Source organism: Lepus europaeus, chromosome 1 (genome assembly GCF_033115175.1).
Source record: "Lepus europaeus isolate LE1 chromosome 1, mLepTim1.pri, whole genome shotgun sequence".
NCBI classification, from domain to species: Eukaryota; Metazoa; Chordata; class Mammalia; order Lagomorpha; family Leporidae; genus Lepus; species Lepus europaeus.
Genome location: NC_084827.1, coordinates 9,429,940 through 9,446,341, shown reverse-complemented (window position 1 = coordinate 9,446,341; position 16,402 = coordinate 9,429,940). Strand labels below are relative to the sequence as shown.

Here is a 16,402-nt window from a genome sequence, read left to right as displayed (position 1 = left end):
TGTACCTTTACCACTCAAAGTGTGAGCTTCTGGACATGAGCAGTTAGGGCATTTCAAGTCCTGCCCCAGACTTCCTGAACCAAAATCTGACTGTTGACAACCATTCCAGGAGACTTCTAAGCAAATTCCAGTTAAAAAAGCACTACTATATGCGGCCTCCAAACTTTACACTCAAATTCCTACTAGAAATTCAAACTTCCATCCTCATCCTCCTCACTTTGTTAAAATTTCCACTCTCATTAAAGTATGAAATGATGCAGGTTGAGGTCCTGTTCTATTTTTCTTAGCAAAGGCTCTAAGGATGAATTCTTTCTAGACACTGATGGTGGAAGAGGTTAAGATCTGTTTCACTTAGTGCTTTTTCAATTCCAAGCGTGCTGCACAGTGGAAATTGTTAGAACCAATAGATTTAGCCTATCGCAAGACTTGCAAATAGTAAGAAAGAACTCTTGGAGCGTTTGGAAGAGGAACACAACTACAGAGATTCAATTTACAGAAAATATTCCTCCCTGTATCTGGGGATGCTGTTACTTCTGCTGAGTGCCAAGGTCAGGAAGAGGCTAGTGCCCAGAGAGAGAATAAGAAGAGGCAGGACTCACCCCATCAGAGGGATCTGCAAGATCAAATCTTGGCATCAATCTCCCTCACACTGATTATCTCCTCTGTGGGATATGATGATTTCTCCAAATACAAGTGGTATTTGAAAGGATGGGTAAGAAATTGTCACACACACACACACACAAATACCATATCAATTGTAAAATAGAAGCACCATTATTTTTTCAAATTGTAAGCTATTTTACTTCCCATTTCAACAGTGAATTCGCAGTGAAAGTTGAATGACCAAATAATTCTCCAGAACTGCTTCCTCCCTGGGGAATTTCCCATTTCTCCTAATTGTTCAGGAAGACTTTTGTCTTTTGAGGCTCCTTTCTCTAGCAAAAGTTGCTGCCTTTGTAATTGGAGCTGACCTCAGATATGCCCAGAGGGCTCAGACCTTTAATGGGAATCAGGCTAGGTTGTGATCCTGAAAAGGCCACCATTTCCACTTGTTCTTAGAGCCACTCCTGCTCCTCAGTTGTTAGGAGCCCATGGCACTAGCAGGGAGACAGGGTCATTAAGAAAAAAGAGAGGTTAATGGTTTCTACACATCGGCTCCAAGGTTTTCCCCCTGCCTTCTATTATCACCAAAAAACTGCTAGAGCTAGAAGTAAAAGAATAAAAAAACAGAAGTCATCAACTTTCCACCACTGACCCCTCACCCCTGTGGCTATGGGTTTTCTATCAAAGTTTTCAGATGGATGATCTTGGGGCTGGGTAAGATTAGGAGCTCTAGTATCAGGCTCCCGCACCACTCAGCTGTTGATAGGCAGAGCCCTCAGGTCAGGGTCTGGGACCAAAGGTTCCTCTCCTGGTCTCAACATTCATCTTGGCCCTTGGGAATTATTCAAGAAGGCTTTTGTCAAAGGATCCCTTCATCTGCCAGAAGCAGCTGTGAGATCCTTTGCTGGTCACTTAGCCTCCCTAGACCCAGTTCTCTCATCTATGAAATGAGGAGTCTGCACTTAGTGCTCTCTGAGATGCTCCCACCCATAGGAAACTACGCTTTGTTCTTGCTTTGAGCTACGCTTGAGTACATGGCTACCTGTTGTGGTAAGAAGTGGAGAAAGGAAAAGGGTTTGCAGCAACATTTCAGGACATAATGATTGATTGCAATCAAACTGTATCCTTTCTGAGATTTGTGGCATGAATGCTCCCTCATCATTTCTGAACAGATCAGGATGCTACAGAAGCAACCTGGGGTGTGCCTTCCTGGGCTGCCTAGAAGCCATCTCTTTTCTGTGTAGGGCTAAACAGAGGTGTAGAGAGGCAAACTGTGTGGATAACAGAGGTCACTATGCAGCAAAGAACTTTACAAAGAAAGAGGCAGAGGAAAAGCTATCCCCAGGAAGGAGTAGAGTGGAGGGTCTTGGGCAAACAGGCTCTAGAATCAGGATGCCATGTGGAAAGTCAGTCTACCACGGAACTGTGACTCTGTCAAGGAATCACAAGGCTGCAGGCTCTGAGGTTTCTGTCCCTGGGTGGATGGTGGTGTAAAGGCATACACTGCTTTGTGTTTGCATCCCTTCATCCTCACAGAAAGTAACCCGAGGTTAACCAACCAGGTATTTGTCCACTGTTCTGTTTCACTGTCCCCACGTTAACAAGAGAGTAACTTTAAAGCAAGCCGTCTATTATTGTTCTTTGCTCTTGTTTTCTTCAGCCCTGTGTTTATGAAGCCAACCTCTTCTACTCAACCCATTGGAATATATTCTCTGCTTTGTGGAATGAAGTGTTGCCTGATTCTAGAATTATAAAAACAAAGCCAAGTGAGATCACTCAGCTGAGCTGTCCTAATGTGTTTTTTGACAGTTAGAAGATGCACTTTGCCAGAAACCACACTGACCGCGCACCATGGTTCCAGCCTGCAGCACCCTCCCCCCGTACCATCCAGTTTTCCTTCTACTCTCACAATGGCAACCCTGGAGCTCAGAGGGCAGGCCATGAGATGGACAAGGGCTACTGAACCCCAATGGGACTTTGCCTTTGTGAAATACAAATGCTTTTTTGTCTTAAGTTGTTGAGATCTCAGAGTTTGCAACCCTCACACCACCTCTCCTGGTGATTCAGCACTGATAAATCTGACAGCAACAGATGGTTTCCTCGTTTTCCGTGTTTCTCAAAGGCCACCTCTGTCGAATTAGCACTGTGTAAGTTCATCATTCATACTTGAGATGCGGTTAGTCCAGTTCGAGGGTTAAATATCATCCTCAGCTACATACAACTGCTCCTAGGAACTGAGGCTTTAGTACTGAGGGAAAGCGATATTTGGAGATGTTGAAGCAATATTTGGAACACGCAGTGTTCTGAGCAGGACGTGGGCTCCAGATGGGGTAGGTGATTTGTGGGGGAATTTGGCTAGATGAGAACCAAGGAGAGAGTCCCAGGGACATGGGAAGCTGGGAAGAAAGATTTCAAGGTTTTGGGAAGAAAGAGGGAGGTTATTTTAGGCTAACTCATCCTTCTTAGCAAATGGCTAGACCTGTCTCATAAAAACAAGAGAGGATGTTTTTCTTTCGCACTGTAATCCTAACATCAACTCTGAGTGAGTGGCGGAAAAACAAAGGCTCTGGACCACATGGCTCTCTGCAGCCACACCCCTGACACTTTTCAGCAAATCCCTCCAGGAACCCTGTTTTTCTTCCCTCCTAGATGCCCTGGAGTTGAGGACACCACCTTACATGGGATGTTGGAAGAATCCAGGGACAAACTGAATGTAAGGGGTCTGGTTTAGCACCTGTCGCCTGGGTCCCTGATCCCTTTCTTGTCTCTTCCATGCCTGAAGTGATAAAGCAGAAAGGAAATAAAGCTTGGGGAGTACCTGCTTTTCCATAGTGAAAGCTGTACCTCAAGAGGAAGAGCCAGGTGAAAAGCTCTTCCTCCCTCCTTCTCTAACCTTCAAGAGCTACCGTGTGTTTCATACTCAGAGGCTCGTGGATAGAAGGTGTGGCCTGGGTGTCCTCATAGGCCTATCGGACATGGCCTTGGACTCATCCTCACTTGCAGTGGAAATGTTTGGTGTGTGGAGAAAGATGCGTGTAGACCCAGGCAACTGCCTGGACTTTCTTGGCAGCCAGTGGCAGGCTGTGCTCCTGTTTGTACAGTTCTAGAGCTGAAGACAGCCTGGCCTTTCCACTACAGTGGCACACAAGATCACTTTCCCAAATATGCAATATCCACCTCCGTTTGGATAAAATGTTTTGTTTCTTTCCCACGCACTACTGTTGCTGCCCTCCACATATTCATCCACATGTGTCATCCTCTGTGCCTTTTCTTTTCTTTTCTGCTTCTCTGAGCTACCACTGAAGCTCTAAGAAACTGAATTTACATCTTAAACTTGCAGTGGGACTTGAGTGCTCTGCCTGGCACCACTGACAGCCAGAGTGGACTTCTGGAAAGACTCAGAAGAAGTCTTGAGTAACACATTTTTCCTAATCGTTTCTACCCAGCTTTCCTGAAATCACTTGCTTTTGTAGCAAACTTGCCCCTAATTAATTGTTTAGAGTCCCTATCTCCCAAGAGAGATTATGGTAAAATCTTACTGAGTATGGCTGAGAATAAAGCAATTATCTAGCAAATATTGTATCTTTACGATTAATCATAGTCTTTACAGATAGGATGAATATGATGTCTCCCTCTAAACATTGAAATCTTTTATTTTTGAACTAACTCCATGAAAGTGTAATAGCCACCTTCAGAGTGATTACATATTTAAATTTGGAAACAATATCTGTTGGTTTTTGATCCTTAAATAGCTCGTTTGTTTCTTGCTAGGGACAGATGTACATTGTGGTTTAAAGGGAAATTTGTAATTTCTCTGCACTTTTTGTCTTAGCAAACCATCCATCACCAGTCATACTTTCAGTTTCATTTAGATCTGAGGTTTCCATTTGGACAGCTTTGAAAAACACACACACATGCACACACACAAAAGCCCTGTAAAGGCATAAGCATTTCACTGTGCTATATGGCAGAGGCAGCAGACCTGAGTGGAACTCACTGATTTTCTTTAGCATTTTGATTATATGGGTCTATGAGTTCAGATGAATCAAAGTAAAAATGAAACTCAGCAGGCATGATGAAATCAACCGAAACCACCGAAATGGTTGGGCAGAGTCCACAAAAATGGTTTCATTCTCTGAAACTAGGGGATAGGAGAGGTCCTAATTCAAGAGACAGCTTCTGAGAGCTGTCATCACTCGACTCCTCAAGGACAGAAAGAGAAATTTTTCAACAACAGAATTGGTTTTTCTTTTTTGAAACTGTGGTTATGAATAGATTCCAGTCAATGATACAAAGTAAGTCAATCTCTGTAAACAATAGGATAAATGCGTTAATACGGCTTTTAAAATTTTATTTATCATTGCTTTGTTGGTCATGGATGTGGGTGGGGCTCGTGGTGGGCTAAAACTCCAAGGAGCTCTTTTTAAGACATTTCAATTTAATCAGCAAGTGACTCAGGGAAGACAATGAGTCAGGAAAATAACTCCAACCTTGCGGAGAGAAAGCTATTTCTCTTCTCTGCTCCATCTCTGCCCCTGGAGCCTTCCAAGACTACAAGAGTGCTCAGAAACTTGTTGGGTAAATGCCATTTTCAAATGAGCGTTGAGTTCATTTGTGAAACACAGAGGCTAATATTTGCCTTATGCCTTGCAGGGGACTGTGCATGACTGGAAATGTTGCTGGTGCAGACCTGTCACATTATCCATCCAGGTCAGAACATTCTTAAAGGGAACCTGTGACGTGAAGTGCTGACTGCTGCCTGACAGTCCAAGCACTCTGTCAAACCTCCTCTCAGCTGCCTGGGGAAAGGGGTCACTTCTCTGTCTCTCACAAACACAAAAGTAGTCCACATAATTGCTGGTAATTACTGACAGAATTTCGGCTTTCATAAAGTATCAGGCAAAATGATGGTGAAGAGGTTCTCTGGACTCTAGTACTGTGAGAACACCCAGATCAGACAGAGCCAGCTGAGGAAGGCTGCTGTGTGTTTTATTAATGGGTTTCCTAACTGATTCTTAGAGCAACAGCCTTATAACAGAGACACAAATGGAGCACCAGTCACTACTCCTATTTTCTCTTTTTAAAAATAAAATCTGGGTGACAGAAATACACCATTTCTCTCTCTTTTCTTGAGCATCAGTTGCAATGATTTTATATCACACAAAATATTATATTAAACTACAAGTCATTTTGTGTTTTCCAGTTTTTTTTAATGTGTATTTCTTAAACCTGGTTTGAGCATCTTTTCCTTATTCCCCAAAGTATCTAACAAAGTCCTTGACAAATAATGGGCCCACAATAAATTCTTTCTGAGAGCTGCTTTACTGATTAAAAGACAACAACCTAATATTAACCATAGTCATCTATATACCCAGCATATACTATTTCATCTTGCTACAATTTTTTTTAATTTGACAGATAGAGATAGACAGTAAGAGAGAGAGAGAGAGAGAGAAAGAGAGAGAGAGGGAAAGGTCTTCCTTCTGTTGGTTCACCTCTCAAATGGCTGCTATGGCTGGAGCTACGCAGATCCGAAGCCAGGAGCCAGGTGCTTCTTCTTGGTCTCCCACGCGGGTGCAGGTACCCAAGCACTCCACTGCCTTCCTGGGCCACAGCAGAGAGCTGGACTGGAAGAGGAGCAACCAGGACTAGAACTTGGCACCCATATGGGATGCTGGTGCCACAGGCGGAGGATTAACCAAGTGAGCCATGGTGCCGGCACCTACAATTTTCTTCTTAAGAATGGTAATAAAATTTTGCAGAAGTGGAATTTTTATAAATATTTAAGTTAACCAATTACTTCATGAAACCCTTTATCTAATTAAAAGCTAACTTTGACATTAGAATTGCTAAGTCACATGCATTTTAACTTAAGTAGTTATGACATCAACACTGATTTTCATTTGACAACTCATGAAAGCCTGACTAACTTTACAGCAACATTATGATCCGTCTCTCAGAATAGTTGTTCAAAAATGCATATTTAGGGACTGGCGTTGTGGCAGGGTAGTTGAACCTATGACTGCATAGTTGGCATCCTATACGGGCACCAGTATGTCCCTGCTGTTCCACTTCTGATTCAGCTATATGCTAATGGCCTGGGAAAGCAGTGAAAGATGGCCCAAGTACCTGGGCCCCTGCCACCCATGTGGGAGACCTGAAAGAAGCTCCTGGCTCCTGGCTTTAGCCTGGCCCAGCCTTGACTCCTGATGCCATTTGAGGAGTGAAGCAGAAGATGGAAGATCTCTCTCTCTCTCTCTCTCTTTCTCTGTCTCTCCCTCTTTCCCTATAACTCTGCATTTCAAATTAATAAAATGCACATTTATTACTACTTTATGTCAATGTTTTTCTTAAGCAGTTGAAATTAAATTTCTGACTGCATGGTTCTATGGAATTCAACCTGAAGCATTACTGTTCAGTAAATGCATGAGAAAGATTTTTTTTTACCCATCTTTTGCTGAGAGCACTTTCATTGTCTCAACATGAGAAAAACCAGTACAAACAGCATCTCTCTTTTGTATAAGGAACATTGTGTTGCTTAATTGCTGACAGCCTAGATTTACTAACTTGTGAACTGTTAAGCATGCATCGTTACATTCCTTAGGACACCTCTTTGAGTCGATGCAATAATTTATTATCAAGTAGGTCTAATTCTACGTTGATTTACAAAAGTGGTAATAATATCCCATCTCACACAATGCTTTGCTTGAAGGAATCCAAGTCCAGGCTCTAAAATCTTTATGGTCTCCCCAGGAGGAGTTGGGACGCAGGTGGTATTCTCATTACCACAGCTGAGAAAATGGAGAGGTTTGCCTGAGGTCTCCCAGCAAGCCAGCAACTGAGGGAGCAGAATCTGGGGCTCCTGATGCCTAGCACATAATCGCAAAAGTCTGGAACTCCCAGGAGAGTCACCCAAATCACGGGTGCAGAAAAGAAGAAGGAAAATGATACCCAGGATGCTCATTGCAGATTTCCCATGGCAACCTGTCACCCATTTCTCTCTGACTGCACATAAAGCACACTGAAGGGTATCAAACAACATAAACCCTAATGGTACCCTTAATTAGGTGGGACCATAACGCCAACTCCCTTACCTCCCACTGTCCAAGCTGGCAGCCCCAACGTCCTCTCTGTGATGCCCAGTCCTTCAGGCAAGGCATAGTTGCAGAAACAGTCTTTGATTTCCTAGGGACCATCAAGCTCTGATGATGATGAAGTTTGATAGCAATAATGTCAAACTTTATATGACCATAATACAAGTTTACAATGATACATTAAGCCATAATGCTACTATTTATATCACCATAAACTGAGTTTATGGTGATATAAATAGTCATGCTAATGGCATTAACAGCAGCACTCAGTTGAATCACAGCTGTTGACTGCTGCTTGTATGCTATAAGCATTGCTATTTATATTACCGTAAACTTAGGTAGTCTGTTACATATGGATATATGAGAAAGATGGTTATTCTGCATCTCATTCCCAAATCTAGCTCCTGTACTGGAGACTAGAACTGTTGCCCTCCTCTACATACTAATGTCCATCTAACTCTCCATCTGACTGTGCTTGTGTCGTGTATTTCGGCCGGAACTACAGAAGTGTTTGTTTTCTATCATCCTCTGAGGAGCCTGGGAATGCCACTTCAATGTGATTAAGAAAGCATGGCCCCAGATGTTGGGCAAACTTACTGTCTCCTTGGCAGCGGAGGGGACCCACACTCAGTTTGGCTTCTGAGCCTTGCCGATCGGTATCTCCAACCACCACCTGGCTCACGGGCAGGTGATCTTTGTAGGATAAGAAGCCAGCATCCTTCCTCCTGAATCATAGGGAAACACAGAAAAGAACGAGGAGTTAGAAGCATGTCTTTTCTTATCATTGTTCAAGTTGTCTAATAATTGATGACATTTCAGTAATTGCTCAGAAATTCACCAAATAAAACCAGAATTGGTCTCCCTCCTCCATAGGTGGCCTCACAGCACATCACTCAGGAAGAGCTCTGGCACCCTTGTCTTCTGGAAAGCAGAACTGACACTGTGATTTCCAGAGAGCACCACCCACACAGTGCAGGCTACTCTAGCTTGATCATAAACCAGAGCACACACTCAACACTGAGCTAACAAGCAGAGCTTGCTGTTGTCACAGAATCAAATGTTCGACAAAGTCAACCTCAATAACATGTGAAACAAAATCCTGCCAATACCCCCTCGTCTCCTTAATTGCTTTGAAGCAGTTCCCTTGGAGCTTTTTTTCCTTGCTGTGCATCAGCGAAATAAAGAACATCTCTTGTTCCTTCATGTTTTCTTACTTAGTAGCTCAAGCGAAGCAGTTTGTGTAAAGCTTCCAACCCAAGGTTCATCAAGTGTCTCTTTCCATCTGTAACAAGGGGTGGTGCTGAGGTTCAAGCCCAGATTGCTATTCATTCCAGGATTGTTTCCCTGTTTGCACTCATCTCATTTGGAGTCTCCTGACTACTCTGTACCTACCCTAAATGAAGAACTGGACAAGGCTAATCACAAAGTTCTGCTTCTAGAGTGGCACACAGAAGCCCAACGTCTGTTCCTGGGGATGACTGCAAATTGAGTTGTGTGCAACCCAGGTTTCATGTTAGTGAGAAATCATTGCCCCTCCCCTAATTTCCTGCCTTTACAGGTAAGGCATCCCCTCATTTGGGGCTGAATGGATGGGAGGCACAAATCAGACTGAAGTCATTCTATTATCTTATTTTTTAGGTGATTTTTTACCCTGTCAAGTTTTAAAAATTAAAAAATTTGAAATTATACATAGAACTAATTACAGAAAAGTAAAGATAAAAATGATAGATTTATTTTTTAAAAGATTTATTTATTTATTTGAAAGAGTTACACAGAGAGAGAGGAGAGGCAGAGAGAGAGAGGGAGGGAGGGAGGAAGAGTCTTTCATCTGCTGGTTCACTCCTTAAATGGACGCAACAGCCAGAGCTGCACTGATCCGAAGCCAGGAGCCAGAAGCTTCCTCCAGGTCCCATGTGGGTGCAGGGACCCAAGGACTTGGGCCATCTTCCATTGCTTTCTCAGGTCATAGCAGAGAGCTGGATTGGAAGTAGAGCAGCTGGGTCTCAAACCAGTGCCCATATGGGATGCCGGCGCTTCAAGCAAGGGTGTTAACCCGCTGCACCACAGCGCTGGCCCCTGATAGAGAGTTCAATAGTCAGGTTAGAAATTAGTTGCCATGCACATCTCTTGGCAAATAGTGGAGGGGATTGGGTGAAATCGACTTGAGAGCCTACTTTGAAGATGCTGTGCTGTTAGGGCAGTTTCTTATCCCTTTGACCTTGAATGTTAGTGGACATACATCCTCTCCTGGGTCAGGACCCAAAGGAACCCAGAGAGGAGGCACAGATCTTGGCCAGTGGGTCTCAGAGAAATGTACTGGACATTGCTTTAGTTATTCCATTGTCCTCAAGTTTCCAAGATGAAGCATTTTTCCCCTAAAGATTTATTTATTTATTTGAAAGAAAGAGTTACAGAGAGAGGGAGATACAGAGAGATCTTCCACCTGTTAGTTCATTCCCCAAATGGCAGCAATGGCTAGAGCTGGGCTGATCTGAAGTCATGAGCCAGGAGATTCATCTCTCACATGGGTCCAGAAGTTCAAGCACTGGGTCCATCTTCTGCTGCTTTCCCAGGTGCATTAACAGGGAGGTGGATCAGGAGTGGAGAAACCAGAACTCTAACCAGCACCCACAGGGGATGCCAGCACTGCAGGCGGCAGCTTAACCCACTACAAAACAGTGCCAGACCTGATAAAACTTTTTTTAAAATGTTGCTTATCACATTAGAGCTAAGATCATATATAAAAACACTCTGATTCTTATTGACACTGTATCTACTGATGACAAGATCTCAAACCTCTTGGGGAAAATTTTGCAAACCCACTTTCTTTTATTAGAAATTCTATCAATTTGTGTAGGCATTAAATCCAGTGGTGAAGATGTTTAGATACCTGCATCTCATATTGGATACCTGGGTGGGATACCTGGCTCTGACTACCAACTCCGTTTTCGTGATAGTGTGCACTCTGGGAGGCAGCAGATGATGGCTCAAATAATTGCGTTCTTGCTGCCCATGTGGGAGACCTTGACTGAGTCCTTGGCTGCCAGCTTCTGTCTGTCCTAGCTTTGGATATTCCAGGCGTCTGGGGAGTGAACCAGCACATAGGTGCTCTCTGTCTGTTCGTCTGCCTCTGACTCTGAAACAATATCTAAGAATGTTATAAAAGATTCTATGAATTAAATTATGTCAAAGAGGGAACAAAGATTTTGATACTAAACTTTGTGTGGAGTGTTTCTTAAGTGGACAGTAAATGGAAGCACCCTCAGAATAGCCCACTGTCACTTGACTACTAGAAGCAGTGTTGTGTGTTCCTGTGGAACACGGGACCAAGATTGCCTGCAAGTGGACTATCACTTAGAATTATGTGATTCTAGATCAGGGAAATGCAGATTAACTTCTAAGAACCCAATTAACGTTGTCTCATTTTCAAATGAGCCAGAAGCCAAGAATAATGTACATGTGGTTGGAAAAAAACAAAAGAATGATAATTTGTGATACGAAAATAATATGATTCAAAGTCAGTGTTCATGTCAAAGCTTTACTGAAATATAGCCACTTTTTAAAAGGTGTTTTCTATGACTACATGCTCCAACAGCAGAGTGCCATTCGGCCCTCAAAGTCTAAAATATTTATTATTGGTCCTTTATAGAAAAAAAAAAGGATGCCAACTGCTCTTATTCCTACCCATTTTATCCTTAGTTTATTGAGCAGATATCCCACTGTATATCATGGTAGATCACCACTGTCCAACTCAAATCTTAAAAGCCGAGCATGGGGTTAAAGAAGGGGCAAAGGAAGGAACATGAGAATAAACCTTTTCCTGTTGTCCTTGTGTTGTTTCCAGTTCTTGGCTAATGCAAATAATGTTGTTTGTGAGCATTCTCACACTTGAGTTTCTTATTAGCATTATTTTTGTTGAGTATCTGCTCAAAAGTAGAAATGCCACCTTGTAAAGTACACTTACGCTTAACAAACAGCTTTCCTAAGAGCTTGTAACAAATTAGGTTTCTATCCTCAGTGAATGAGAGTTCAAGTTACTCAAGATCCTTGCCAATATTTGGTGCTATTGATCCATTTAGGATGAGTGAAAGTTAAGAACTTTATAACGGAACTTGAACTCAGGTAAGAACATTTTAAAAACAAATGTTTGTGAGTACTCCCTTAATAATTATGTAATTGTATTACCCAAACTTATACAGGCATAACGTTATTGGGATTCACATATCTACATACTTTCACAATTTGGAAATATGATTCTTAAATTGTTGGAGTAATTTTGTAAATGCAGATCTTCTGTGCTTTTTTATATTAAAACTGGACATTGTTCATTGATTTTGCAAGAAAAACTCATACTCTATCAAATCTTTCCATTATTGGTTGAAAGTAACTGAAAAACTAATATTATGTTTCATTAGATGTACTTAATGGTTTATATATTATCCCCATTTTACTGATGAAGAAAATGAGAAACAAAGAATTTATTCGTCATGACCAAGTCCACTAGCTCATAAGCAGTGGAGTCTGGATTCAAATCCAGACTACCTGAACCCCATCCTTCAGCTTTCCACAAAACAAACAAACAAACAAACAAAAAACAGAGAAAGACTCCAAAAAACCACAATATCAATTTAAAGTCTTATTTCTTTTAATGCTCACTGACAGTTTAGGTGGAAAAGTACCTTTTAAGACATACTAAGCCAGTCTAAAATGCTGAAGTCATGTGTAAATCACAAGTTCAAAGGTATCTTCAATGTTTTACTTACACTTGCTCTGCAAACGATAGACAGTGCAAGAGAGCTTGAGACTTACCTTATGCCCAAAGCAACCATTTTTAATGATACACTGAAATTTCTAATAGGGTGCAGTACAGCTAATAGTTAAAATACTCAGATATTCCATATCAAACCAAAAAAAGGAAAATAGGGAAAAACTGTCAGCGGAGAAAGCAAGAAGTTTCTTTCTCAATAATATCTGATCAGTGGTCTAGAAAGGGCTCCAGACATTGCATAAAAGGCTGTGTCTGATGCCCACAAAGCACTGAATTCTATGACTGTAGAAATGAATTTGTTGGTGGGAATAAAGTGGCTTACTTGACACAAATTCTCTTCCATATTCTTACAGCACACCTCCTTTTTTTAAAAAAATATTTTATTTATATGAAAGGCACACACACACACACACACACGGATGTTTCATCTGGGGGTTCTCCCCAAATACCGAAAATAGCTGGGGCTGGGCTAGGTGAAAACCAGGGATTGAGAACTCAGTTTTGATCTCCTACATATGGGGCAGGGACACAACTACATGGTGCACATTAGCAGGAAAGTGGAGTCAGGAGTGCAGCCAGGACCCAAATCTGGGTACTCCTATCTGGGATGTGAACATCCCAAGTGGAATCTTGATCACTGTTCTAAATGCCTGTGCCACCCCACTTTTAGAAGATCAAGTGAGATTTGGGGAGGTTCCTATAGGCTATCCATATTAGGATGCTGTTCAAGTTTTTGTAGCAAGCAAAACAAGCCTTGGAAGTGCTGGTCCTTACATACTGAGGTCCATCTAATTTAGGGAGATATTCGATATCTATTTATCATGTTAGCATACAAACCTAATTAAATTTATCAGTTGGTTGGATTTTAGAAATTCCACCACCCATTTCAACTAGGTCCTAGACTCAGACTCTCCCTCACTCTATCATCATTGTTACTAAAATAAAATTTGATTTTATAGATTTTGCTTCTCTAGCTGGCACTACTATTATTTCTCTTCTGTACTGTTTTCTTGAGAAACTGTCTGTGCTATGGTTCCCTTGCCTACTCTATCCTGCTGAGAAAGCAAGTAAGCCTCTAGGCGGTCCCTGCCTTTAGCTCAGTGAAAAAGAAGAAAACACTCCTAAAGGACCAGGAACCACCTGAGCGTCTTTAATTGTGAGCCTGATCTTCTATATGGAAATGTTCATACTATGAATCCATCCTTTAATTTCAGCAGAGTAGGTAGGCTTTCTTTGCAAAGTTTTAGGAGAGCTTGTTTGACCCTGGTAACAAACATTCACCAGGATCTGCAGAAACTGTAATCGTGACACATTGCTTGTGGGGATATAAACTGAGAGAGTCATTCTTACAAGCCATTTGGTAGTTCCTTGAAAAGTTAAACTATATATTTACTGCATGATGCAATAAATAATACCAATCCTGGATATACATTGAGAAGAAATGTGAGTTTAAAAACATGTCTACACAGAGACTTTTGGTAGGTGTTTATAGCACTTTTATTCACAATATAATTCCAAAGTGCAAACAACTCAAATGTCCACCAACTAATGAATGGCTAGACAAATGTGGCATATCCATACACTGTACTATTCCAGTAATAATAACCAATGAAACAAGGATACATATCACAATATGAAGAAATATCCAAAGGCATTATGGGAAAACCAACATGCCACGGTAGATTCCAAATTCTATAATTCCAATTACATGAACTCTCCAGTAGAACAGGCAATCTACAGACAGGAAGTGGATTAAAGGTTACCTGGAACTGGGGGTGGAAACAGATTAAAGTAAACTAAATCTCATAGAAATAAAGGAAATATTCTATATCTGGATTGTGGTGATTTGTTGGACAAAACAGTGAATTTACTACAAATTCCTGGAAGTGTGCACTTAAAGCGAGTCAGTATTACAGTATGTCAATGGATTAATACATATTTTTTAAAAAGAAGAAAGATAGATTTCTATTGACAACAGGGAAGACAATTCTGTTCCATACATATCACTGAAGATACTCGGGTATGGCATTATGGGGTAGTATATTTCCTGGTTTTGAGTCATCCACTTTGTGATGTAAACCTTGGATTACTAAATGTTCATTAACTCCTTTTTTAGAAGGTACTTTTCCCTGCATTTTTTTTTTTTTTTTGATTTTTTTTTTTTTTTTTTTTGATAGGCAGAGTGGACAGTGAGAGAGAGACAGAGAGAAAGGTCCTCCTTTTTGCCGTTGGTTCACCCTCCAATGGCCGCCGCGGTAGCGCGCTGCGGCCGGCGCACCGCGCTGTTCCGATGGCAGGAGCCAGGTGCTTCTCCTGGTCTCCCATGGGGTGCAGAGCCCAAGCACTTGGGCCATCCTCCACTGCACTTCCTAGCCACAGCAGAGAGCTGGCCTGGAAGAGGGGCAACCGGGACAGGATCGGTGCCCCGACCGGGACTAGAACCCGGTGTGCCGGCGCCGCAATTTTCCCTGCATTTTAAAGTTGACATCAATATGTACATCTTCCACTGATACTGCTTCCTGGATAGCATCCCACAACACCCCTGTTCAATCTCTCCTCACCCTTGACCTCTGAATTCTTTGACAAGAGTCAACATGGCACAAAACACTCCCCCAGTTTCACCCACATCCCAGCTTCTTCTTCACTCATTATTCAGAATCTGCCTTCTTTATTCCTGCATGTATCAGCTTTCAATTCCTAAACTAGCTCTACAAAAGGGGCTGTATCTAATTTAGAGAAAATCAAATATCCAGGGGCTGGCATTGTGGCACAGTGAGTGAAGCTGTCTCCTTCAATGCCAGCATCCTATATGGGTGCAAGTTCATGTCCTGGCTACCCTGCTTCTGATCCAGCTCCCTATTAATGGCCTGGAAAAAGTGGCAGAAGATTACCTAAGGGTTTGGGCCCCTGTTACCACAAGAGAGACCTGCATGAAACTACTGGCTCCTGGCTTTGGCTTGCCCATCTAGGGAGTGTAGCAGCAAACAGGTCTTTCTTCTTCATTCCACCCCCCCACTCCCACTTGTCTCTCCCTCTGTAACTCTTTCAAATAAATATATAAATCTTATTTTTTAAAGAAGAAAGAAAATCAAACATCCTTGGTTTTCCAGGACATGCTTAACAGTACAAGTCTATTCAACTGTGAGCACTTGCAATTGTGTTATCCTAAAAATGTCAACAGTTGTAGCATCAAATGTTTCTCTCAAAGGTGGTTTCTAAATTTTTTGGAAGGTTTTTTTTTTTTGTGATTTTTGGTTCAGATAATTAAGTTCACTTTATTTACAAATCTGTGTGTTTTCTTTCCATATTTTCTGCCTTCTAATAACCCTTCCTAGACACAGATTTTCATGGCAAGGATTCAAAAAAAATGAGTTAAAAAGTGAAAATCTACAAAACTATCCTGGAAAGTTATTATTTTACTAATAACTTGCACTAATGATTTTTGTTTTGTATATACTTTTTTTTATTAAGGGGTCTTTAGATTATTATTCTTTCTACCTCTTAAGTTAAAATGTACATAAATAGCTTGCAAAGTTTTAAAATATTCAAAATTTCCCCATAGATTATCTCATTTGATCCTCCTAACTCTGTAAATAGGCTTTGGAGGTACAAGGGAATAGGAATGGGCAGTTGAATTTAACAAATTTTGATTCTCAAATAATTAATCCAGAGCACATTCATTACACACAGTGATAGCCTCTACCTAGGAATGGATCCTGCTCTATGGTATATTATGAAACACTATTTAACTGACTGAAAATTTACACCTAATGTTATCTAAAAAGGAAGGATGGGGTGGACATTTGGCCTAATGATTATAACACCAGTTGGGACACCCACATCCCACATTGGAGTGTCTGGGTCTGACTCCCAGTTCCACGTTCAGCTAATGAGCACCCTGCGAGGCAGCAGGGATGCTGCCAGTGTGTGGGTCCCT

At 41.6% G+C, this 16,402-nt stretch overlaps 1 protein-coding gene across 1 annotated transcript in view; it reads right to left on the bottom strand.

Moving 5' to 3' along the window:
- The window catches only part of CNTNAP2 (contactin associated protein 2), a 1,725,059-nt gene that overhangs the window by 406,643 nt on the left and 1,302,014 nt on the right, over positions 1–16,402 (bottom strand). Inside the window, exon 15 of the mRNA XM_062195064.1 lies at positions 8,295–8,422. Within this exon, the coding sequence (XP_062051048.1) occupies positions 8,295–8,422 (128 nt within the window). The remainder of the gene's footprint in view (positions 1–8,294; positions 8,423–16,402) is intronic.